General features: G+C 42.4%; 1 protein-coding gene and 1 long non-coding RNA gene across 3 annotated transcripts in view; one reads left to right on the forward strand and one right to left on the reverse strand.

The window, feature by feature from the left end:
- The window catches only part of SCG5 (secretogranin V), a 64,845-nt gene that overhangs the window by 28,935 nt on the left and 10,374 nt on the right, over nucleotides 1-25,536 (forward strand). The window contains exons 2-3 of one of the 2 annotated variants that reach the window (XM_060619018.3): nucleotides 19,605-19,754; nucleotides 24,045-24,157. In XM_060619018.3, the coding sequence (XP_060475001.3) occupies nucleotides 19,605-19,754; nucleotides 24,045-24,157 (263 nt within the window). The remainder of the gene's footprint in view (nucleotides 1-19,604; nucleotides 19,755-24,044; nucleotides 24,158-25,536) is intronic. The other variant, XM_060619019.3, reaches the window with a different exon arrangement.
- The window catches only part of LOC132669310 (uncharacterized), a 55,834-nt gene continuing 54,413 nt past the window's right edge, over nucleotides 24,116-25,536 (reverse strand). Inside the window, exons 10-11 of the long non-coding RNA XR_013556236.2 lie at nucleotides 25,050-25,208; nucleotides 24,116-24,199 (exon numbers count right to left, since the gene is read on the reverse strand). This is a non-coding gene — a long non-coding RNA (uncharacterized LOC132669310). The remainder of the gene's footprint in view (nucleotides 24,200-25,049; nucleotides 25,209-25,536) is intronic.

The raw sequence follows: 25,536 nt of genomic DNA on the forward strand, positions 1-25,536 counted from the left end.
GATCATTCAAAAAAAAAAAAAAAAAAAAAGAATGCAAAATATCTCATCCGTCATTTTTTACATTAATTACATGTTGAAATGACAATATTTTTGATATATTGGGATAAATAAAGCAAATTACTAAATTTAACTTGACTTGTTTCTTTGTACTTTTTGAAATGAGGCTACTAGACAACTTAAGTCCACCTGTGTGGTTACCATTATATTTTTACAGGACAGTCCTACAGTTTACTATTCCAAGTAAGGAAGGACTGTGAAATTTACTTAGGCCAACATTGTTTCTCGGCAAATGTTCTAGTTAAAATTTTAGTTGAGGGCATAGCTGGAGAGCCTGAAGCCATTTCAAAATTTTTTTAAATTATTTTTTAAAGCTATTTTTTAAAATGTCTTACAAATGTATGTGTTAAATGTGAGTCTAGATTTATTTCTGAATTTGAATTATGCTTTCTTTATCCCTATTACCGTTTGTGGGTAAGAAAGATTGTCACTGAAAAAAAACGTTTATTTATTTTGAGAGAGAGAGACCACATGCACCATGTGTGCAAGCAGGGGAGGGGCAGAAAGAGGGAGAGAGAGAACCCCAAGCAGGCTCTGCACCGTCAGCACGGAGCCCAACACAGGGCTCGATCCCATGAACCATGAGATCATGACCTGAGCTGAAATCATGCTCAACCAACTAAGCCACCCAGGCGCCCTACCGTTTTTAAGGTTCAGAAGAAGCATGTGAGTTATAATTTCAGTGTCTACCACACATGGGGTGCCTCACCTGCCTGAGTATGTGTTGCCAGATACCTCTCTTCTAGACCCCATTAGTGTGAGTTTTCTGCCACTTTCCACACAGCTTTGTGACCCAAACACCTTTGTGTCTCCTTCAACATGCCATTGGGCCCTCACCCCAGGCATGGTGCCTGGAACTTAGCTGACACTCTAATAAGGAGCTAAGCGGTTTTTGTTGTTTTTGATGTTGTTTTCTTCTTTTTGTTTTGTTTTGTTTTCTTAAGTTAGTTTACATACAGTGTAGTCTTGGCTTCACGAGTAGAACCCAGTGATTCATCTCTTACATATGACACCCAGTGCTCACCCGAAGATGTTGTTTTATTCTTACTAATACCAGGCAGAGATTATGTGGATACAAAAAGAAGAAGTTGGGAGTATTTGTGTGAGGTAGGAAAACTACAGGCCAGGGAAACTGTACCAGAGGTTTGTAGAAGATTCCATCTGATTGAACTTCCCACCCCCACCTCCCCAACACACACACCACCTGTTTTCCTTTCCCAGGGCTGGAATTAAAAAAAGAAGAGGGGGGCGCCTAGGTGGCTCAGTCGGTTGAGCGTCCGACTTCGGCTCAGATCATGATCTCACAGTCTGTGAGTTCAAGCCCCGCATCAGGCTCTGTGCTGACAGCTCAGAGCCTGGAGCCTGCTTCTGATTCTGTGTCTCCCTCTCTCTCTGCCCCTCCCCCACTCATGCTCTGTCTCTGTCTCTGTCAAAAATAAAAATAAATATTAAAAAAAAAAAAAAGAAGAGGGGCATCTGGGTGGCTCAGTCGGTTAAGCCGCAGATTCTTGGTTTCGGTTCAGGTCACGATCTTGCGGTATCATGGGTTCAAACCCTGCATCGGGCTCTGAGGTGAGAGCATGGATCCTGTTTGGGATTCTGTCTCCCTCTCTCTGTCCTTCCCACACTTGCGCTGTCTCTCTCTCTCAGAATAAATAAATAAATGAAAAAAAATAATTAAAAAAAGAAGAAAAAAGTAATACCTGCTAGAAAATTGGAAACAGTAAAGTGTGTCCTACAAAGAGATCACTGTTTGTCCAAAACAAATGTTTACACTAGCTATTTATAAAAGACACCTACTGGGGTGCCTGGGTGGCTCAGTCAGTTGAGCATCTGACTTTAGCTCAGGTCATGGTCTCACAGTTTGTGGGTTTGAGCCCCGCGTCAGTCTCTGTGCTGACAGCTCAGAACCTAGAGCCTGCTTTGGATTCTGTGTCTCCCTCTCCTTGCCCCTCCCCTGCTTAATCTCTCCCCCACCACCTCTGAAAAATAAATAAATAAAAACATTAAAAAAAAAAAAAACTACTTATTTACAGCAGCTTTGGATGGAGAAAGGGAAGCAGGGAATCGATAGTCAATGCAGGCACCAGTTTGTTAGGCCAAATGAGACATTTCTTCGTCATGGCCTAGAAGGCCTTCCCTGACTCACATCAAGTCCCCTTGTCTTAATTTATAGGTGCGTAGAGCAGGAACTGCCATATGAGACAATTCTGTTTCTGAGCCCACATTCCCAGTCCAGGCCAGAGTGCTGCTTCCCCGGCCAACACAGACCTCAGAAAGGAGACTCTTGAGACCAAGTCAGCTGATAGAAGAGGGCTCTGCCCGGCTCCCCTACCTCCATCTCCATCCCGTCCAGAGCGAGCCCATCTGGGTCTCTGCTACCCTTTATCCACACCCCCTTCTCAGCCATGTGTTCCCAGTGGTGTGCTTCCCTGTAAAGTCCAGGCTGTGGAGAAGTCCATCCTCAAATGAAACCATCAAAGAGCTTTGAGTCTGGGCCCACCTGGATGGCTCAGTCAGTTAAGTGTCCCACTCTTGGTTTCGGCTCAGACATGATCTCACAGTTCGTGAGTTCAAGCCCCACATAGGCTCTGCGCTGACAGCACTGAGTCTGCTTAGGATTCTCCTCTCTCTCTCTCTCTCTCTCTCTCTCTCTCAGAATAAATAGTAAACTTAAAAAAAAAAAAGCTTTGAGTCTGGGACAGAAGATCACTTCTGTCATACGTCTTGGTGTTGACATCGTCTGTTGGCTCTCCCTTTCCTTGCTTCCCTGTGTCCCAGGCTTCCGTGGACCTCCTTTATCTTTTCTCTTTGTGTTGGACACTATCTCCTTGCACACCCATCACTAATTATAAACCTAGCCACTTGCTTGGCTCTGGTCTGGCCCCTGATGTCCTACTTGAGTTGATTTCTGCCTGCCTTCCAGGACTGGCACTGCCACTGTCCTTTTCCTCACCCAAGAAACTGTACTGTCCCGCTTGTCTCTTTAGGTGGCACATCAGGGGGCTGGGGACTCCTGGGAGGGAAGTCACCACTTTAAGTTACAGTGATTACCCCAGAAATTCTCTGGGGTGCAAACATGTCACACAGGAGCAAAGTAGCACGTGGTAGTTAGTACTCATTATCTTTAGTGGCGAACCTTCCCTAGAGGAGTGACACGTGGACTTGTCATGTCTTTGAGAACAGAGATGTGGGGCGCGGCTCTGGGACAAAGGGCATCATCCATTAAGGGGAGCTCGGAAAGGAAGATGAAGTTGGGAGCTTTAAATAAGTGGAGCCAGCAGCAGTCTAGATAGGACCAGGTGCTAAAGGGCCTGAGTTTGTATCTTGACTTCTTTACATTTTCCTCCATGTCCTGACCCAATCTCAACCCCTACCACAATTTTTCTTCTATGTCACATTATTTTTTCAACAGTAATTAATACCTCGATTTAAGCTCCACTCTGACTCCCAGTTAAGTCATAATTTCAGCAAGAATCATAGAATAAAGGTTTTAAAGGATCCCAAATGGGTCTGAACCTCAGTACAAAAACATACTTGGCCTCCATACAAATTGCCAAAGAGAGACTGCACTCCGGGCAGCAAATAAAGTTATATGAAGGGATTAAAAGTGCTACTGCAAATTACCTATTAAAGTGGCTTTTTCAAAAACCTACAAAATTCACAGCTATCCTCAAAGTGCCTCATTTTCAAATTAATGTATTTTATTCTAATTTGGGGTTTTGTGCCAAGGTGTGGGGGGTGGGAGGGGTGGGGCTTGTGGTGGCTGCAGAATTAGTTAAATTCACAGAATAAAATTTGAACTTTAGCAAAGGAGCAAACAGCCAAAACAAACACCACTTTGGAAAAAAATACACATTTTCTTCTTTTGAAAAGCCAGCAGTGCCTAAGCAAAATACCTTAAAAGTGAACTAAAAAGCTTTTCTAGAATAAACAACTCTGCTTGTGATCCTAAATTGGGAGCATATGTAGATGTGAAACCCACAGATGCGGTACGCTTCGACTCCGAGTTGCTGCCTTCACTGTTTGCGTGTCTCTGAGAAGATGATGATAATGTGGCCTTTGGTCCCAGAGGAGCCTGAGTTTTTTTAGATCCTAGTATGAGGGAGGAAGCAGAAGAAGAAAGGAAAGGAATGAAAACAAATGCCTTATGAGACAGAATATCTGAATAAGGAATTTTATTTTGCTTCTCTGACAGCAGTTTCAACTCGGGTGGGATCTCTCCTGCACCTTTAGGAGGGTGCCAGTCAAGTATGATCGTGATGATGATGATGTCGACCACGATGATAATGCGGGCTACTCGGGGAAGTCCCTGTGAGGGACCAGGCTGGCACTCAGAGCATTAGGATGGTTCTAGCAAACTGCCCGGACCAGCCCCCTGCCCTGAGGCAAATCAGTGAATAAGCCAATTCAGCAGAACTAGAATCATTCCTTTGTTTTTCTGAATTACCAAATGCTGTGTGCTTTGGGGTCACTTGTCATGGGTTTAGGGAATGTGGATTTTGCAACATAAGTCCTCACCATTCTAAACAGCTTCAACTAAATTCCGTTACCAACAAGGAGGAGAGTTGAGGCCATAACACCCATCTCCAACGGTATAAACGAGTCTGTGTTCATTGCCTCATTCTCTCACATGTATTACTCTTTCCCCTCAGTGCTCATGGTCTCCTCCACAAACTGGCACTGACATCAGATATGTTTTGTGTGGACGTGTTTTATCCCCTATCACTGCATGACAATTCTTAAGAGAAGGGATTATGCCACCTGGGAAAGAATGGAGGATGCCTGCTCTGAAAAGAAAATGAATACCAGGTAGTAACTTAGTTACTAAATTTTAAGTAAAATTTACCCACTTAGTTTTAAGTGGATGAGGAGGCATTGCTGTTAACAAAAAGTTCAACTGTTTTGAGCCCCTGTTGCTCAGTGCCTCAGATACAGAACTGTAATCATCAGAATGAAGAAATCATAGGATTGTTAATTTGGGCTCTGTTAATTCTGCTGTTAGGAAGTATTGATTGGATCATAAAAGTGGCCAACATTTATTGAGTGCTTACTACATACATACCAGGCAGCGAGCTAAGCATTTTGCATATAATCTCTTATTTGATCCCCACAAGCATACTATCTCCAAGTTCAAAAGAAGGGACTTAAGATCCAGAGAGATTGGGTCAGTCTCAGATGTGTGACAGAATGTGGACTTGAACCCGGAGTCCTAACAACAGGAAGCTAAAAAAGGTTCTTGGTATAAAAGGTGCTGTTCTTTCTGAGGGTCCTCACTAAATGAAAATTAGCTGCTTTTCAAAAACATGTTTGATTTGGGACACTCTCCCTTCTTACCAGGAACCAAGGTAAAAATCCCTTAATATAACAGAGTTCATTTTGAGGAAGCACGCATACAGAAATTGCTCTTTATCTGTTCTTTTTGGCTCATTTAAATGATTTAGCCTGTAGGAAGCAGAAAGGTGAATGTTAGACATCTAACATTTTAAAATCCCACCCTGAAGGTGACCAGCTTTTTCAGGTATCCCCCCCCCCCCCCATTAATAAGAGCTAAGTTGTGTGTCTTTCTGCAGCCCTTTTCTCCATGGTTCTGTGTTCTTTGCTGCCATGCAGGCAATCAGGTGTAGCAGAGCCACTTGAATGTTGTACTAAGGAGAAAGCCAAGGTGTGGATTATATGGGAAGTGACAAGTTAGTCCTCCCATCTTCGAGAAACGATAGTACTTTCTGTAAAAATTAGGTATTTGCCTCAAATGTGGGGACGAAACAAATCTTGCAGGCCCTTCCTCAGGGTGGCCCTCAGGATCTCGGAGGATGCGGGCTTCTCTTTGTCCCCTCGTGGCCACCTTGGTGCTGCACGCGGCCGTGTCCCGCGTCCTCCCTTTGCATGCCTGCCCTGCGGTCTCTGAAGCCAGGTTCCATTCCACATGTGCCCCATTTTACTCTGCCTTCCTCCAGCCCCGCTCTCAATCAGGAGTGTGGGGGTAAACCAAAGCCAGGCAGCTTTCACTGGAATCACCTATGTGATGCTTCTGTGTCCCAGACCATTGACAAGAGAAAAACTGGTGGTGGCTTTGTAAATGATGTATGGGGACACGCAGGAGGAACGAAGGCTCAGACCGCAGGGTATTTTTAGCGTCTGCTGTTTGTGGTGACCTAAGTGAAAACTGCTGGATCCTGTCCCTTCAGCTGAATGGCTGGTATTCAGGAGAGCGTGCCCACTCCCTGCCAGACGCAGCTCATGGAGCTGCCTTTTTATGAGGTGGCTGACAGGCTCCTTGGCACCAGGCTGCCCGGCCACAAGTCTCCTTTATTGCCCGGCACGGATGCCCGGTGGTGTGGGTCCACGGGCAGCCCTGGTGTGGCACTGCGGGTGGGTGGGGCTGCAGGGGACACCGCCGGCTGTGAGTCTGTCATGGTGTTACCGAATTGTGAGGCAGAGTCCGCAGGGCAGGGGCTGCATCTCGAGGCCCTAAACCCCCGGCACAAGGCTGGCACAGACACCTCCGAACCACAGGAGCGAGGACCACGGTTGGCTCCCCATCCCGGAGTCGTTCTGCTGGGGCCCAGCTGTGGTGGGAAGATGACCCCACCTGGTCTCTGACCCTTTGGAGCCCCAGAGGGAGCCAGAAAACATGAGAGCGGCCCCTGTTATTCTGACAGGTCATTCTCCCAACTACTTCTCTCGAGCTAGAGCTGATCTTGGGAAGATGAAAATCCCCTGTAAAGGGTATGGGATGGCTGCATAGGGCCTTGGAGGGGCTCCCCTGGTGCCACGGTGGAGTGGGAACAGTGCTAGGGTCCCAGTCTCCAAATAGCACCAACTTGCTGAGTGGCTTCAGGCATGTAACGGTCTCCTAGGACTCGCTTTCTCAGTTATGAGTAGTAATTCTTGTCTTACCTCACTGAAACATTTTTAATGACGATATAAAAGTACTTTGAAACTATTGAAACTCTAATGGCACCCAAAAGCAATAGTGGTGCAGGACCCCATTTATCTTCTTCAAGTCTGACCTTGACTTACCAAAGCTGTGCCCACCAGTTCCAGCTAGGAGGGACTCTTGGATTTTGGTGTGAGGGCATCAGGCTCTGTGAAGGACATCACTTGTGAGAACTTACCTTCAAGACCAAAGTATTGACTTCTAATTCTCACAGGATTCGTTGAATGAGAAAGGGTGCAGTGGGATCCTTTCCTTAACGAAATGTGAGCAAATGCCTCTATAATTAGAATAAAACTTTCTTTTTTTTTTTAATATATGAAATTTATTGTCAAATTGGTTTCCATACAACACCCAGTGCCCATCCCAAAAGGTGCCCTCCTCAATACCCATCCCCCGCCCTCCCCTCCCTCCCACCCCCCATCAACCCTCAGTTCTCAGTTTTTAAGAGTCTCTTATGCTTTGGCTCTCTCCCACTCTAACCTCTTTTTTTTTTTCCTTTCCCTCCCCCATGGGTTTCTGTTAAGTTTCTCAGGATCCACATAAGAGTGAAACCATATGGTATCTGTCTTTCTCTGTATGGCTTATTTCACTTAGCATCACACTCTCCAGTTCCATCCACGTTGCTACAAAAGGCCATATTTCATTCTTTTTCATTGCCACATAGTATTCCATTGTGTATATAAACCACAATTTCTTTATCCATTCATCAGTTGATGGACATTTAGGCTCTTTTCATAATTCGGCTATTGTTGAGAGTACTGCTATAAACATTGGGGTACAGGTTCCCCTATGCATCAGTACTCCTGTATCCCTTGGATAAATTCCTAGCAGTGCTATTGCTGGGTCATAGGGTAGGTCTATTTTTAATTTTCTGAGGAACCTCCACACTGCTTTCCAGAGCGGCTGCACCAATTTGCATTCCCACCAACAGTGCAAGAGGGTTCCCGTTACTCCACATCCTCTCCACATCTATAGTCCCCTGATTTGTTCATTTTGGCCACTCTGACTGGCGTGAGGTGATATCTGAGTGTGGTTTTGATTTGTATTTCCCTGATAAGGAGTGACGTTGAGCATCTTTTCATGTGCCTGTTGGCCATCCGGATGTCTTCTTTAGAGAAGTGTCTATTCATGTTTTCTGCCCATTTCTTCACTGGGTTATTTGTTTTTTCGGGTGTAGAGTTTGGTGAGCTCTTTATAGATTTTGGATACTAGCCCTTTGTCTGATATGTCATTTGCAAATATCTTTTCCCAAAGGTTGGTTGCCTTTTAGTTTTGTTGGTTGTTTCCTTTGCTGTGCAGAAGCTTTTTATCTTCATAAGGTCCCAGTAATTCACTTTTGCTTTTAATTCCCTTGCCTTTGGGGATGTGTCGAGTAAGAGATTGCTACGGCTGAGGTCAGAGAGGTCTTTTCCTGCTTTCTTCTCTAAGGTTTTGATGGTTTCCTGTCTCACATTCAGGTCCTTTTTCCATTTTGAGTTTATTTTTGTGAATGGTGTGAGAAAGTGGTCTAGTTTCAACCTTCTGCATGTTGCTGTCCAGTTCTCCCAGCACCATTTGTTAAAGAGACTGTCTTTTTTCCATTGGATGTTCTTTCCTGCTTTGTCAAAGATGAGTTGGCCATACGTTTGTGGGTCTAGTTCTGGGGTTTCTATTCTATTCCATTGGTCTATGTGTCTGTTTTTATGCCAATACCATGCTGTCTTGATGATGACAGCTTTGTAGTCGAGGCTAAAGTCTGGGATTGTGATGCCTCCTGCTTTGGTCTTCTTCTTCAAAATTACTTTGGCTATTCGGGGCCTTTTGTGGTTCCATATGAATTTTAGGATTGCTTGTTCTAGCTTCGAGAAGAATGCTGGTGCAATTTTGATTGGGATTGCATTGAATGTGTAGATAGCTTTGGGTAGTATTGACATTTTGACAATATTTATTCTTCCAATCCATGAGCATGGAATGTCTTTCCATCTCTTTATATCTTCTTCAATTACCTTCATAAGCTTTCTATAGTTTTCAGCATACAGATCTTTTACATCTTTGGTTAGATTTATTCCTAGGTATTTTATGCTTCTTGGTGCAATTGTGAATGGGATCAGTTTCTTTATTTGTCTTTCTGTTGCTTCATTGTTAGTGTATAAGAATGCGACTGATTTCTGTACATTGATTTTGTATCCTGCAACTTTGCTGAATTCATGTATCAGTTCTAGCAGACTTTTGGTGGAGTCTATCGGATTTTCCATGTATAATATCATGTCATCTGCAAAAAGCGAAAGCTTGACTTCATCTTTGCCAATTTTCATGCCTTTGATTTCCTTTTGTTGTCTGATTGCTGATGCTAGGACTTCCAACACTCTGTTAAACAACAGCGGTGAGAGTGGGCATCCCTGTCGTGTTCCTGATCTCAGGGAAAAAGCTCTCAGTTTTTCCCTGTTGAGGATGATGTTAGCTGTGGGCTTTTCATAAATGGCTTTTATGATCTTTAAGTATGTTCCTTCTATCCCGACTTTCTCAAGGGTTTTTATTAAGAAAGGGTGCTGGATTTTGTCAAAGGCCTTTTCTGCATGGATTGACAGGATCATATAGTTCTTCTCTTTTTTTTTTGTTAATGTGATGTATCACGTTGATTGATTTGCAAATGGTGAACCAGCCCTGCATCCCAGGAATGAATCCCACTTGATCATGGTGAATAATTCTTTTTATATGCCGTTGAATTCTATTTGCTAGTATCTTATTGAGAATTTTTGCATCCATATTCATCAGGGATATTGGCCTGTAGTTCTCTTTTTTTACTGGGTCTCTGTCTGGCTTAGGAATCAAAGTAATACTGGCTTCATAGAATGAGTCTGGAAGTTTTCCTTCCCTTTCTATTTCTTGGAATAGCTTGAGAAGGATAGGTATTATCTCTGCTTTAAACGTCTGGTAGAACTCCCCTGGGAAGCTATCTGGTCCTGGACTCTTATTTGTTGGGAGATTTTTGATAACTGATTCAATTTCTTTGCTGGTTATGGGTCTGTTCAAGCTTTCTATTTCCTCCTGATTGAGTTTTGGAAGAGTGTGGGTGTTTAGGAATTTGTCCATTTCTTCCAGGTTGTCCAATTTGTTGGCATATAATTTTTCATAGTATTCCCTGATAATTGTTTGTATCTCTGAGGGATTGGTTGTAAGAATTCCATTTTCATTCATGATTTTATCTATTTGGGTCATCTCCCTTTTCTTTTTGAGAAGCCTGGCTAGAGGTTTGTCAATTTTGTTTATTTTTTCAAAAAACCAACTCTTGGTTTCATTGATCTGCTCTCCTGTTTTTTTAGATTCTATATTGTTTATTTCTGCTCTGATCTTTATTATTTCTCTTCTTCTGCTGGGTTTAGGCTGCCTTTGCTGTTCTGCTTCTATTTCCTTTAGGTGTGCTGTTAGATTTTGTATTTGGGATTGTTCTTGTTTCTTGAGATAGGCCTGGATTGCAATGTATTTTCCTCTCAGGACTGCCTTTGCTGCGTCCCAAAGCGTTTGGATTGTTGTATTTTCATTTTCGTTTGTTTCCATATATTTTTTAATTTCTTCTCTAATTGCCTGGTTGACCCACTCATTCGTTAGTAGGGTGTTCTTTAACCTCCATGTTTTTGGAGGTTTTCCAGACTTTTTCCTGTGGTTGATTTCAAGCTTCATAGCATTGTGGTCTGAAAGTATGCATGGTATAATTTCAATTCTTGTATACTTATGAAGGGCTGTTTTGTGACCCAGTATATGATCTATCTTGGAGAATGTTCCATGTGCACTCGAGAAGAAAGTATATTGTGTTGCTTTGGGATGCAGAGTTCTAAATATATCTGTCAAGTCCATCTGATCCAATGTATCATTCAGGGCCCTTGTTTCTTTATTGACCATGTGTCTAGATGATCTATCCATTTCTGTAAGTGGGGTGTTAAAGTCCCCTGCAATGACCACATTCTTATCAATAAGGTTGCTTATGTTTATGAGTAATTGTTTTATATATCTGGGGGCTCCGGTATTCGGCGCATAGACATTTATAATTATTAGCTCTTCCTGATGGATAGACCCTGTAATTATTATATAATGCCCTTCTTCATCTCTTGTTACAGGCTTTAATTTAAAGTCTAGTTTGTCTGATATAAGTATGGCTACTCCAGCTTTCTTTTGGCTTCCAGTAGCATGATAAATAGTTCTCCATCCCCTCACTCTCAACCTAAAGGTGTCCTCAGATCTAAAATGAGTCTCTTGTAGAGAGCAAATAGATGGATCTTGTTTTTTTATCCATTCTGATACCCTATGTCTTTTGGTTGGCTCATTTAATCCATTTACATTCAGTGTTATTATAGAAAGATACGGGTTTAGAGTCATTGTGATGTCTGTATGTTTTATGCTTGTAGTGATGTCTCTGGTACTTTGTCTCACAGGATCCCCCTTAGGATCTCTTGTAGGGCTGGTTTAGTGGTGACAAATTCCTTCAGTTTTTGTTTGTTTGGGAAGACCTTTATCTCTCCTTCTATTCTAAATGACAGACTTGCTGGATAAAGGATTCTTGGCTGCATATTTTTTCTGTTTAGCACACTGAAGATATCGTGCTAAGCCTTTCTGGCCTGCCAAGTTTCAAAAGAGAGATCAGTCACGAGTCTTATAGGTCTCCCTTTATATGTGAGGGCACGTTTATCCCTTGCTACTTTCAGAATTTTCTCTTTATCCTTGTATTTTGCCAGTTTCACTATGATATGTCATGCAGAAGATCGATTCAAGTTACGTCTGAAGGGAGTTCTCTGTGCCTCTTGGATTTCAATGCCTTTTTCCTTCTCCAGTTCAGGGAAGTTCTCAGCTATAATTTCTTCAAGTACCCCTTCAGCACCTTTCCCTCTCTCTTCCTCCTCTGGGATACCAATTATGCATATATTATTTCTTTTTAGTGTATCACTTAGTTCTCTAATTTTCCCCTCATACTCCTGGATTTTTTTATCTCTCTTTCTCTCAGCTTCCTCTTTTTCCATAACTTTATCTTCTAGTTCACCTATTCTCTCCTCTGCCTCTTCAATCCGAGCCGTCGTCGTTTCCATTTTGTTTTGCATTTCATTTAAAGCGCTTTTCAGCTCCTCAGGGCTGTTCCTTAGTCCCTTGATCTCTGTAGCAAGAGATTCTCTGCTGTCCTCTATACTGTTTTCAAGCCCAGCGATTAATTTTATGACTATTATTCTAAATTCACTTTCTGTTATATTATTTAAATCCTTTTTGATCAGTTCATTAGCTGTTGTTATTTCCTGGAGATTCTTCTGAGGGGAATTCTTCCGTTTGGTCATTTTGGATAGTCCCTGGAGTGGTGAGGACCTGCAGGGCACTTCCCCTGTGCTGTGGTGTATAACTGGAGTTGGTGGGCGGGGCCGCAGTCAGACCTGATGTCTGCCCCCAGCCCACTGCTGGTGCCACAGTCAGACTGGTGTGTGCCTTCTCTTCCCCTCTCCTAGGGGCGGGATTTACTGTGGGGTGGCATGGCCCGTCTGGGCTACTTGCACACTGCCAGGCTTGTGGTGCTGGGGATCTGGTGTATTAGCTGGGGTGGGTAGGCAAGGTGCACAGGGGCAGGAGGGGCAGGCTTAGCTCGCTTCTCCTTAGGTGTTCCACTTCAGGAGGGGCCCTGTGGCAGCAGGAGGGAGTCAGATCCGCTGCCGGAGGTTTCGCTCCGCAGAAGCACAGAGTTGGGTGTTTGCGTGGAGCGAGCAAGTTCCCTGGCAGGAACTGGTTCTCTTTGGGATTTTGGCTGGGGAATGGGCGGGGGAGATGGCGCTGGCGAGCGCCTTTGTTCCCCACCAAACTGAGCTCTGTCGTCCGGGGGCTCAGCAGCTCTCCCTCCCTTTGTCCTCCAGCCTTCCCGCTTTCCGAGCAGAGCTGTTAACTTATGACCTCCCAGATGCTAAGTCGCGCTTGCTGTCGGAACACACTCCGTCCGGCCCCTCTGCTTTTGCCAGCCAGACTCGGGGGCTCTGCTTGGCTGGCGGGCCGCCCCTCCACCCCGGCTCCCTCCCGCCAGTCTGTGGAGTGCGCACCGCCTCGCCGCCCTTCCTACCCTCTTCCGTGGGCCTCTCGAGAGGTCTGCGCTTGGCTCCGGAGACTCTGTTCTGCTAATCCTCTGGCAGTTTTCTGGGTTATTTAGGCAGGTGTAGGTGGAATCTAAGTGATCAGCAGGATGCGCAGTGAGCCCAGCATCCTCCTACGCCGCCATCTTCCCTCTCCCTAAAACTTTCAATAAAAGGATGTCAACAGTAGCCACAGCTCTTTTATCTGAAATCTCAAGTGGACTTTAGATGCCTCACAGCAGCCACCCTGGATGTCACAAATTCTGTGACTGTCTATCAGAGATAATTTAATCTTATTTTATGTATAATTCGAATAAGTCTGGCTCTCTCACTTTCTAGCCGCTTATCACTGAAAGTGTCATGTGTGAACTGACAACATCATCATTACACGGGAGCTTGTTAGAAATACACTCTCAGGCCCCACCCTACCTTGTTAATCAGAGCCTGCTTTTTGATAAGATCCACACGTGATTTACGTGTGCAGTAAAGCAAATTAGAAAAGGGAATTTGCAGGACCTAGGCCCACTCTTTATTTATATACGTATATACTTCATTGTGAAAAGGATCTGGGATGACTAGGATTAACAGCTTACAAAGGAGGGAGGAGATGAAGAGCTGTAAAAGCCACAGCAGCTGGGACCGTGTAGTAGGGTGATATCACTGTGTGCACTTCCTTACTCTGAGAACACTCTCTGCTGCATCACAATATAGTCATTGATATTGACAATGATGGTCCCAAATTATCAAGAGGAGGGAAAGTCACATTCCAAGGCCACTGTTTAAAGTCTTTACCTAAAATTCATAGTGAACATTTTCCTTTAAAATGGTTAAATAAATGAATCTGGATGTTAAAAAGGGGATGCTTCAGTGATGTGGATACTATATGGAAAACCACATTCTCCAGGAAAGAGGTATGTAAGATGTCACAATAATTGGAAACTTCACTCAGGTTTTTGTTTTGTTTTGTTTTGTTTTTTTAATGCATGACATTGAGGAAAGTCAAATGATCTCAAGGTAAGGTGTGATACCAGAGATTTACGCTATAACTAAACAACTCAACAACTCAACTGATGCAACAAAAAAAGCCCATGACTGTTTGGAGGGCAGTTTTAAATTAACCAGAAAGAAAGCTAGTACCTTTCCTGGATAAACGAATATTGGAGGTGCGGGGCCCAGCTGGTGGTCCTCGGGAGTCTTGCTGAGAGCTGCCATGTTGACATTGCACAAGTCCATGGGGGGAAAGCAGAGATGAGGTTGACCAGGTAAGCCAACTGAATGAAACAAGAGAATTGCCAGTCTAAAAGGGACGTACAGAGGATGGAGAAACCAGGCACAAGGCAGGGGACGGGGACGCAGTAAAGAGCTGAAAGCTGTTAGAGAAATCCCCCAAGATGTGGAAAAGTGCCTCCACAGATTTTTATGGAGAGTTCCAGCACAGTCCAAGAAGGAGACTTAACAGCTTTGGCCCAATCAGACCAACCTGGGTCTTCTTCTCCTTCTTCCCCACTCCCTGCTTCCATTGCCCCTGAACAGTACAGCTGACTGACACTTTACTGCCATAACAATGCAAAGAAAATCTGATGGCCTAGAGCTTGAGAATAAACAGCTGCATGGTACCAATTTTATTAAAGGAAGCAAAGTTTATATAAACAAAACTGAGCCGAAAACCTATTTGGCAAGAATTAAATATTTTCTCTTTATTCTAGAGACGTTTGTGGAGTGCTAGGATGGAAACAGACAAATTAAGTGTCATCACAGGATAGAATTAATTAATTGCCTGAAATAAATTTAAAGCTGTAGTGAAAGATCGTGTCTTTACTGATGGCATTATTTTCTCCAATCGGGGGCCTCTGCACTTTGGAAACCTCCTGGGCTCTTGACTCCTCTTCCCCTTGTGCACTGTTTGAAATCTTTCTTTTTTTCTACTGATGTTGTGGCCACCCTAACCCTAGTCCTCGTCGCTTCACCCCTGAGTTTCAGCAATGGCCTTATAGCAGGACGTCTAAACTTCCTTCCAGTCTACCTTTATATAGTGTGGTCTTCAGAAGGATACTTGGATACAGTGGCTCTGGAGTAGGGGACATTGGAATTTTTAAAAAATTACTCATGTGATTCTGATATGACCTTTAGGTGGGAACGAGGGCTTTAAATTGATGCTAACTTAACATTCTATGTGACATCCATTTATTACATCGCTCTCCTGCCTAGAAAGTGTCGTTGCTATTTATTGCTATATTAATTCATACTTTTCTGCTTGGCATCGGCCTTCTCCCCTCCCATCCAGCTCCTCCCTTCCCCAATAGTGCTCATCACTGATGTTCAAACATTCCTTGCTTACACCTATTTCTGTGTTGTCATTTGTGGTCTTTCCTTTGCCACCTGCAAGGATGGATCCTGTCTTTCATGAATCAACTCAAGGGTCACCTCTTTCATGGATGTTTTCCTGGCAGATTCCCTGTTTCCTGAATTTCACCTCTTTTGAAGTTTATACCATAATGAATTATGTCAAGGGATGTATCTTATCATATATCACTGTTTTATTGTGGTAGCCTTGAAGAACCTAGAATGAAGAACCAATTAGAGAGCTTGAACCATGTCTTTTACATTTACATGTTCAACAGCACCTAACGTAATCAATGTTGTGTTCCTTCCTGCAAAAAAGTCATCCGTGTCCTACATGTGGGTTAGATGTTTCTCTTGTCATATGCGTGACATCTTGCTGTAGTATCCTAGTTGCATTATGAGTGCATTACAACCCTGCATTTCAAGTGTGTCCTTTGTTTATCTTTTGTCGTCTGTAAACTCTGTGAAAGCAGGACCCACATTTACCTGGTTCATCACTGACCTTCCAGCACTTTTAGTCCAAATCTTGATATGTGGTGTGTGCTCAATACATATTCTTAAAACTGACTAATTAATGATTTTAAAATATGTGTTTGGGGGGGCACCTGGGTGGCTCTGTCGATTAAGTGTCTAACTCTTGATTTCAGCTCGGGTCATGATCTCACAGTTCTTGAGTTTGAGCCCTGAATCTGGCTCTGCGCTGACAGCATGGAACCTCTCTCTCTCCTCTCCAGAGAGAGGAATTCTCTCTCTCCCTCTCTATCTGCCCCCCCCCCCATAAATAAACTTAAAAAAATATATGTGTTTGGTTGAAACTATGACAGATGGAAGAAATAGCATCCATCGCATCATAACGTGTTAATTGACCTGGTTTCAGGTAAAATAAATTAACATAATCTAAACATAATGAACCAGATAACTAGCATTTGGTTGCAAACTCAACTATATCATTTTTCTAATTATTTCCTATCTGTGGTTTCTTGTCTATAACATTTAAGCTCCTGGAGAGCAAAGGATAGCATTTGTTACTTACATGTATCTCCCACAGTTCCTACCTCAGTGTTTATTGATTCGATGTCATTAAATATAGTTTTAAAAGAGCCTGTGTTATAATATATCTGCTTGGTGCTGAACATCTGCTTCCTAACAAGTGCTGCATTCATTTTAATGGCACTGGTGCACAGAGGTAAACAGAGCCTTGGCAGGCCTTCCATAAAGGAAACTGTGTTTGCTTCCTTCATTAATTACTAATGGAGCATTAAGAAGACATGTATTCTCCCTTAAGCCAAGTTGGATAACTCCTGGCACTTAAGGCTAGGGTGCTTTCAAAAGTTGAGACATGTATTCACACAGCAGAAAGCATGCCCTATGGCGAGCACAGGGGTGGCTCCATTGCCAAGACCGTACAAAGCTTCAGATATATCAGTACCAAGTGTACTGTGCTGTCCGTTGGACCTTTTGCAAGTCTTGGGTTAATGTGGGATAATAAATATAAATCCCGAGAATGTCTCTGAAGGCAGGCATCACAACAAGACTTGGAAAAACCACCAGAAAGATACATAAAGTTACAAATAAAAGGATGATCAAAGATTTACCAAGCAAAACAACAGAATGAGAGTGGCAATGATAATAGAAGAAAGATGATTTGTGAATTAATTTTTTACTTAACAGCCAATTAACACAATTAAAATAAGAATTTATGTTCTCGAACGTGGCAACTAACACAGCATCAAAATGCTAAGCAAAAACAGCAATAAGAGATTGAGAGATTTATTGGTAATAATAGATTTTAACACATAACCATCAGAGTAGGATGGGTTAAGCCATCAGATTATGATAGATATAAAAATACATCTCATTTTAAATATTTACATGGATATTTTCCAAAAAAAAAAAAAAAACTTTTTTTTAATGCGAAATTTTGCAGGCTACTCATTCTCATTACAAAATAATGAATTATAAATGTAAATGAAACAACCCAGCCACGTGATGATATCTATATTTGGGGGCTAGAGGAATTTGAAATTAAAGGAGGTACAATTATCCTTTTAAGGATAAACTTTAATCAGACGTAATAAATTAAGATAGAGTAATACAAAGTCACTTCAAAGACAGTGTGATTCCTAAGTCACTAAGATCTAACCATGATTGTACTGAATATATTAGTATTTCCAAAGAAAAAAATGTGTCTTTCCATAGGGGAGCTGGTTCAGTCAAAGAAGCAAAAAAAAAAAAAAAAAAAAAAAAAAAAAGTGTCAAAAGTGTCAAAGCAATAACCTTGGCACAGCTCCTCCAGGGGAAAAGGGTGCCTCATCCAACTGGACTGAAACAATATAACCTATTGGCAAGACTGTCCTCTCTGGAGGTACAAGTGTGGCTCTTGTAGCCTGATTTTGGTACTAAATTCATGCACACCAACCAAGGCACCTTTTGGCTCTTCATGTATAGGATGTACAAGTCATTAAGAGAGCTATGTCCCAATAAAATTATTAAATAGGAATTCATTCCAAGAAAAGTCTGCTTTAGTGCTGGTAAAGTAAGCTTCCTGAACCTTCTAGGATATTAAGTCTACAAGAAGATAAAGAGTCTTGAAATTGGCATACATTATGTATAAGTAAAGCAAATTACACAGTGTAAGTTGTTTTTATTTACTGCTGTGCCTTGGTGCTCAGAGAAGGTTTGCTCTGAAGGAGGCACTTAAATATTTGTTGAAAGAATGAAATAAGTGAGGAGGGGCAGAATTATTTAACAAATGCAGGTGGGATAATTAGTTACTTATTTCATGGGCAGTGAAACACGTAAGGACTAAAGAGTTAATGTAAAAACTAGAAAAACTAAAATATCCAAATTTTGGTAGTACTTCTGAAAGGACAACGATTTTGTAAATTTAAAAGGTCAAGAAGAAATCACAAAGGAGAATAACAACAGTAAATCTGATGACATAAATATTAAAAGCTTATGTTTGCAAAATATTGCAATATATAATAACCAGAATTCAAAGTCAGACAAAATGGGGAAGTGCTGCAGGGAATGTAACAGCCAATGTCTTGTCACCTTTATTATGTAACGTTTTCATGCAAATTGATAAGAGAAACATTAATATTCCAAGAGCTAACAACTTGCATGAAGAAATTAGAGCTCATAAATAAACACATGGAAATATATTTGACTGAGCTGGCAATCAAAGACATTCAAAATAAGACAGTAGTTTTTCTAAACACCTTTTAAATTAGCAAGAAAAACAAAAATTATTTTTATAAAACTCAATGCTGGTAGAGATGTTAAAAATGGTGTTCTTATATTTTGTTGATGTTATTTTATAAATTGGTACCTCCTTTTTGGAAAACAGCTTGGCAATATGATATAAGGGGCCATAAAAATATTTATAGCCTTTGACCCAGTAATTTGACTTCTGGGAATCTATCCTGAGAAAAATTAATCCAAAATATGGAAAAAATTAAATTCCTAAGAGTAAATTGGGAAATACTGAATTTCCCACAACAGGGGAATGATTAATATGTTGTGGTAGAGCCACTGCATAAAAAACAACATAGCCACTTATAATTACGTGACTAGAGACCATGCAGCCACATGGGATGATGCTAGTGCTTTAATATTAAATGAAAAATGAATACACACTTATATATAAAAAGATATGCAGAGGAGAAAGGATTGGAGTAAATATAACAAGTTTTAAATGGTTCTACAATGGCAGGAGGACAGTGACTTTTTTTATTTATTTCATTTCATTTCATTTATTTCATTTCATTTTTATTTTTTTGGAAATGTGTTGTCTTTCAGCCTGTTCTCATACCTGGATGCAATTGCCTCTCTTTCCCTTTCTCTTCCCCTACTCTGCCACCAAATGTCACACAAGTTCCAACTGGTTTTAAGAATCCCTCCCCATCCTATCAGCCAAATGAAACTCTTCCTTAACTATGCTCCCATAGTCCTGTATTAACACTTCTCTTATGGTAAGTATCTAATGTGCCTTGTATGAAAATGATACACATGCAGCAGGTGTCTGTTTCTCCAACTAACGCTGTAAGCCTTAAAGGGCAGGAACTATTTGATTTCTGTTCTCTCCCTCTACAGCATGGATCACAGTGCTCTGCCTGTATGGTATGCCTAAGTAAATATTAGTTGAAATGAATTTAATTGCATTGAAGTAAACTACTCTGATTCCCTGGCAGGTGGAGCTCATGAAGGTCTTCAGCACTTGGGTCCTTTTGGCAACATCCCAAACATTGTGGCAGAGTTGACTGGCGACAACATTCCTAAGGACTTTAGTGAAGACCAGGGTTACCCGGACCCTCCAAATCCCTGTCCCATTGGAAAAACAGGTAACGGGCATGCCCTTGGGTTCTCATGGATGGTAGATAGAGTCTTTGGGAGGAAATTAAAAATTCTAACATCAGCTACAAATATTCTGAGAAATAGTATTTCTATTCTAATGACCCCCTATGTATTTGCAAGTAGATTGTAACGACCCACTATGTCTTCATAAGTAGATTGGAAAGAGAAATTTATTCTAAAACCATTGGTGCATTCTGGTGGTCAGATACACCCACATAAGACTCTCTTGTCAAAGCTTTGCATTCTCTCCTTCTTTAGGAATTGGTCCCGTTTTTTTCTGCACTTGCTACTATTATAATAACAATGGCGAAAGATTTTCTTCTTTTTGCCTTTTCTATGCTATAGTTGCTTCCCATTTTTACTATCTTTGGAATTTAATTTACTAGTTTGTGGATTATCCATGTCCGTCTGTTTTCCTTACTTCCTTTGACAATCATCGTTTCAACCATGTCACAAACAGCACCTATCCCGAAATATTTCTTTGGAGTTAGGAGGTGACATGAGAGACAGAGCCCAGGATGATAAGAAGTTGGTTAACAAAGAAGGTTGAAACTTTCTTTGCTACTCATGTGTCCCTCCCACTTTCCTACTCCCTAATGCCAAAGAGAATGCATGTAAGCAGGCTACACTTATGGTAGGCTTCAAGCAGCTTACCTGGGTGGTTAAGAGTGGTGGCTCTAAACTCAGACTACCTGGAGGCACCTGGGTGGCTCAGTAAGTTAAGCATCCACCTCTTGCTTCCTGCTCAGGTCGTCATCTTGAGGTTCGTGAGATCAAGCCCCATGTTGAGCTCTGCGCTGATAGCATGGAGCCTAGAATTCTCTCTCCCTCTCTCTATGCCCTTCCCCCTGTTTTTGTGCTCTTTCAAAATAAATACGTAAACATTAAAAAAACACACTGAATTCAAAACCAAGGTCAAGATACATGACCTCGAACGAGTTAACTAACCACTTTGCACCTCGGTTTCCTCATTTGCAAAATGGGGGTTGGTGTGGGAATTAAATGAAATTATCCATGTTAAGGACTCGGCGCAGCACTTCCCACAAAGTAAAAAATTCGTTAAATGGCATCCTGATTATAATTGGTTTTGCCACCAATAAATAACGCTCTCATTGAGCTTGTGTTAACTTCTAGCACCAGAGTAGTCTTTTCCTCCAAGCCTACAGTAATAGTGGGTATTTATTATCCCTGCTTTGCATGTATGGAAACTGAATCTTAGAGCATAGCGTGTCCAAGCTTATCTATGTAGCAAGTAGCTGAGCCAAGACTCAAACCCAGGCCTAGCTGATTCAGGACCGTGTGCTCAACCACCATGACATATTGCCTTGCTCACTGGCCCCTCAGATTTTCTTAAACACAATGCAGGCTTTCTCTGAAAGAGGTTTTCCCTGAAAGATATTCCTCCTTTCATTTAGGGTAGGTGTCTGATTTCTGTGGGGTACAGAGCCTCTGCAACAACCAGAGTCACTGGATGTAACCTAGCCAACGTAGAAATACTGGCCCATGACCTCAGGAAAATTTGAATCATTGCACCAAGCCAATCACTTTAGCCACGTTTTACATGCTCATAGCGTTTGGGAGGGGTAGAAGGAAAAACCAGTTCAGAATTTGAAGAGCTATAGTCTTCAAGGGGATTTGGTTAAACTGATTAGATATGATATGGTACAGTGGTTCTTAAAGTGTGATCCCAGACCAGCAGCATCAGCATTACCTGGAAACTTGTTGGAAATGCACATTTTCAGGCCTTACCTCAGACCAACTGGGTCAGAAACCCCTGGGATAGGACCCAGAAGTCTGTGTTCTAAGCTGCCTTCCGTGTGATTCTGGTGGCTGCTAAAGTTTGAGAACCACTGTTGTAGGAGATTGGACAGAGTTTGAGCCGAGAGATCTGAGGTCTAGTCCTAACTGTTGTATGTCAGTCCACTACCCTGCGCCTCAGTTTCTTCATCTGTAAAATGAAGACATAGTCAGTGCCTTAAAGGACATAAATGTTGTTCTAGGTTAACCTGAGAAAGGAAAAAGTCCAGATCTGTGTAATCAAGCACTAGTTTTATGCATGCCAGAGCTCTGAGACGAGGCAGTCAAGGTGGGCTGGTACAGTTGGGTCAAATTACAACTCCCAGACCCCTTCTTGTTACACACTGTCTGCCATTTTCTTTGCTATTTTCCACTAAGGTAACGTTTCTCATTCTTTGTTCTACCATTATTTTCATTCTAAAAAGGAAATCACTAGCTAAATTTAGATATTATTTGTAAGAAATTGCTTGAGTTATGCTTCACTGAGAATCGTGACACCACACAGTTGAGCAATCCAAGAATAAAACCTTGGCTTCTGGGATGCCTGGGTGATTCAGTCAGTTAAGCATCTGACTTCACTCAGGTCATGATCTTATGGTTCGTGGGTTTGAGCCCCGCGTCGGGCTCTGTGCTGACAGCTCAGAGCCTAGAGCCTGCTTCAGATTCTGTGTCTCCCTCTCTCTCCACCCCTCCCCTGCTCACACTCTGTCTGTCTGTCTCTCTCTCAAAAATAAATAAACATTAAAAAAAAAAAAAAAAAAAAAAACATTGGCTTCCCTCTCCCAGGCCATGCTCTCCTCTGAATCATGGCCCAGCCACCCAGGATAGAGCAGCAGAACATGAAGAGGCCATCCACAGGGATAGGATGTGAATCCCAGGGCACACTTTCAGGCCCCGAGGTACCACCATTCCCAGAGCAGAGCTTTATCTCTAGATCTCAGTCTGGGCCCACTCCTAAGTACTCAAGAAACAATTATGAAATGGTTGTAAAGCTGCCATATGCAGACTGTCTGAACTCTTTTGACTGGCTATCCCTTTCCTACAGGTTAATTGCTGCAGATGAAGAAGTTAGATAAATAGTTCAGTGAAAAGTAGGGAGCCACGTTAGGGATTTGTTTGAATGCTAATGACTTGTACACGAGAGCTTCATGCTGCTGAGACAGTGGGTGCTTCAAGCTGCTGGACGGCTTCATTCAGACCGGTCTCACGAGACTGGACTATCTCGCTGGTTGTAGTGGATCCCTTGTAGCACTGACTTTGATGCAAAGGGACTCTCTTTCCTCCCCCTAGCCCTGCACAAAACTCACAATCCGTCCTCTGCTCCCACCTCCCCAACCTTTTAAGCTGCTGTCTAAAAGCACATTAGAGACAGGAAAAAAAGGACTCGTTTTCAGAGTATCATGTCTCATAATGATAAGGCTTAGGTAAAAGCAGCAGTGAAGTGGAATAACTTTTCTTGGGTTTGATTGAAAGACATGTTTATTTCAAAGAGCAGTCACAGTATAAATTGTCATTTAAAGAGAGACGGTGGAAAGGAAACGATAGCAGGCGCTCTACATGTGATCAACTCTGTTCCTCACAGCTACCCAGTCAAGTAAGTCCTTGATTCTGTCCCTCTTATAGATGAACAGATGGGCTTAGAGAGACAAAGGTAACCTTCCCAAGGAAGTAAGACCATCTGTCAGTTATGAGCCAGGATGGGAACCCTGAGCTCTTGGTCTGTCTGACTCCAGACTTACCCCATCACCACTATAACACACACCAATACTGTCTGGTGATTGTTGTTGTTCTTATATAATGTGCTTTCTCCAAGAAGCCGAAATTGTTTCTAAAGAGCTCACGCAAGAGAAAACACAGTGACGCATGTGGAATGGAAGTATACTAGTTAAGGAAATATTTGCTGTCATAACAGATAGAAAATCATGGTGGTAACACAATAGAAGTTTCTTTCTCACTCGTGTGAAGTCCTGCCAGAGGTGGGTGAGGGTATGGCAGAGGTAGATGGTTCAGCAACCCAGACTGCCATCTTCCATCTTTACACTTGACACCCACAGTTACCCTGGTCGGCAGCAGGTAGCAAGCAGAACAACAGATGGGAGTGGGGGGTGGGAGGGAGAGGGGAGCATCCAGGAGGTTTTTATGGGCCAGTCCTGGAAGTGGAATACATCACTTCTGCCCACATTCCACTGGCACGAACTTGGGCATATGACTCGACCTGACTGCAGGCAGGGCAAGACTGGGAAATTAGCTGGGTGCCGAGGGGGAAAGAAAAGTGGGTTTGGTGAACTGCCAACCAGTCTCTGCCACAGGTGGGCAGAGGAGTGAGAGTTCAGGATGAGCAAATCCAGTGGGAAAGTGACTTAGAGTGACTGATGTGGATAGATTCTGGCCTGTGGATATCTAGTTGTTTTTAATAAGTTAACTCTTAGAACCACAACAGATACCTTGGCCATTCCTCAAAAGCCTTTTGCTGTTTGCAGTAGATGATGGATGTCTGGAAAACACCCCGGACACAGCAGAGTTCAGTCGAGAATTCCAGCTGCACCAGCACCTCTTTGATCCAGAACATGACTATCCAGGCTTGGGCAAGTGGGTAAGTCAGATCTTAATGACTAGTAGATGTTACACTCTGGTACTGATGGCAGAGATGAGCAGTAGGGTGGGGTGAGAGAAGAAAAAATGTGTAGAAGGCGATTGTTTTCAGAAATTTCTGGTCGAGAGGCATGTTAGTTAATTACCAAACCACATGCATGTCTAGGACGCGATATACCAACCCATCCCAAGTCAGTGATCTCTAACCTGCTCGTCAGCTGTAGTCTCCAAAGGCTTCTACTCTGGTCTCCTCCACAGCCTGTGTAAGTCTTGTCAGTGTTTCACAAAGCACATATAGGAAGTATATGGGTTGTGGGTTTTTTTGGTAAAAAAAAAAATTGCCAATTATCTCTAGACTGAGGGAGATGATCTCTGCAGGACCAAGGAAAAATGATGCCAGAAGCTTAGACACAGACAGATGTAATTCTGCTCTATGGAAAGAGAAGGAAAATTCCAAAATGTGTACCAGTGAACTTGCTGTCAGTACCAGGCAAGAATCTATAACTGTCCATTAAGAAAATTGTAAGCATTTGGAAGGAGAAATCATCACCATTTGGCATATGTTTGTTAAAAACAAGTTTTGTCGAATTATTTGCCAGCGTTATTCATTGACTTTGCCAGCTTGATGAGGGAAATGAAGTGAACGTGGTGTATTTGGACTTCGGCAAAGTACTTGATGAGATCTTTCATGATCTCCTGTTGAAAGAGGTGGAGAGATACAGCCTTGGCAAGAGAACATCCCCGGGAGGGAGCTTGTTGAAGAGTCCATCCATGTCCATAGGGAGAGAGACTCCACATGGTGTTCTGCATGTCTTAGTACTACCCCATTCCACATATTAAATATGAAATTGTAATAAAATATTTTGAATAAAAAATATTGAACAGGTACTTACCAGATTCTCAAATGATGGCACAAAGTTGGAAGGTAGAGCACTGAATGACAGAGTCGAGATTCGAGAAGATCCCAACAGGCTGGAACAATGGGTCAAACAGGATCACAGTTGAATGGGAATGGAGCTATGTTCCTGTGGTTGGGCCCGTGTAATCAGATGCTGAGAAAAGTGGAAAAATACTAAGGAGTGTTAATTCGTGCATAAGCAGGTGGTCAGTACATCTGTGGAATGAGTGAATGAGCAGATATTCCTGCCTAAGCACTTCTAGAGCTACTTGTCCCTGCTCAGCTCATTGCTGGCAGCTGACCTTGATTCCTTCATTACTGGGACTATCTTAGTCTTAGGAGTAACCTCCTTCCCTTCCTTTTACACTGTTTTAGAGAAAGGTGCCTCTCCTCATTAATTACCACTTTCATTTCTTCATTATTTTGCTTTAACATTGCATTCAGTTGCTTCCACCTACCCTCACCGTATACACTTTCCCATC

Source organism: Panthera onca, chromosome B3, assembly GCF_046562875.1.
Source record: "Panthera onca isolate mPanOnc1 chromosome B3, mPanOnc1 haplotype 2, whole genome shotgun sequence".
Classification (NCBI taxonomy): Eukaryota; Metazoa; Chordata; class Mammalia; order Carnivora; family Felidae; genus Panthera; species Panthera onca.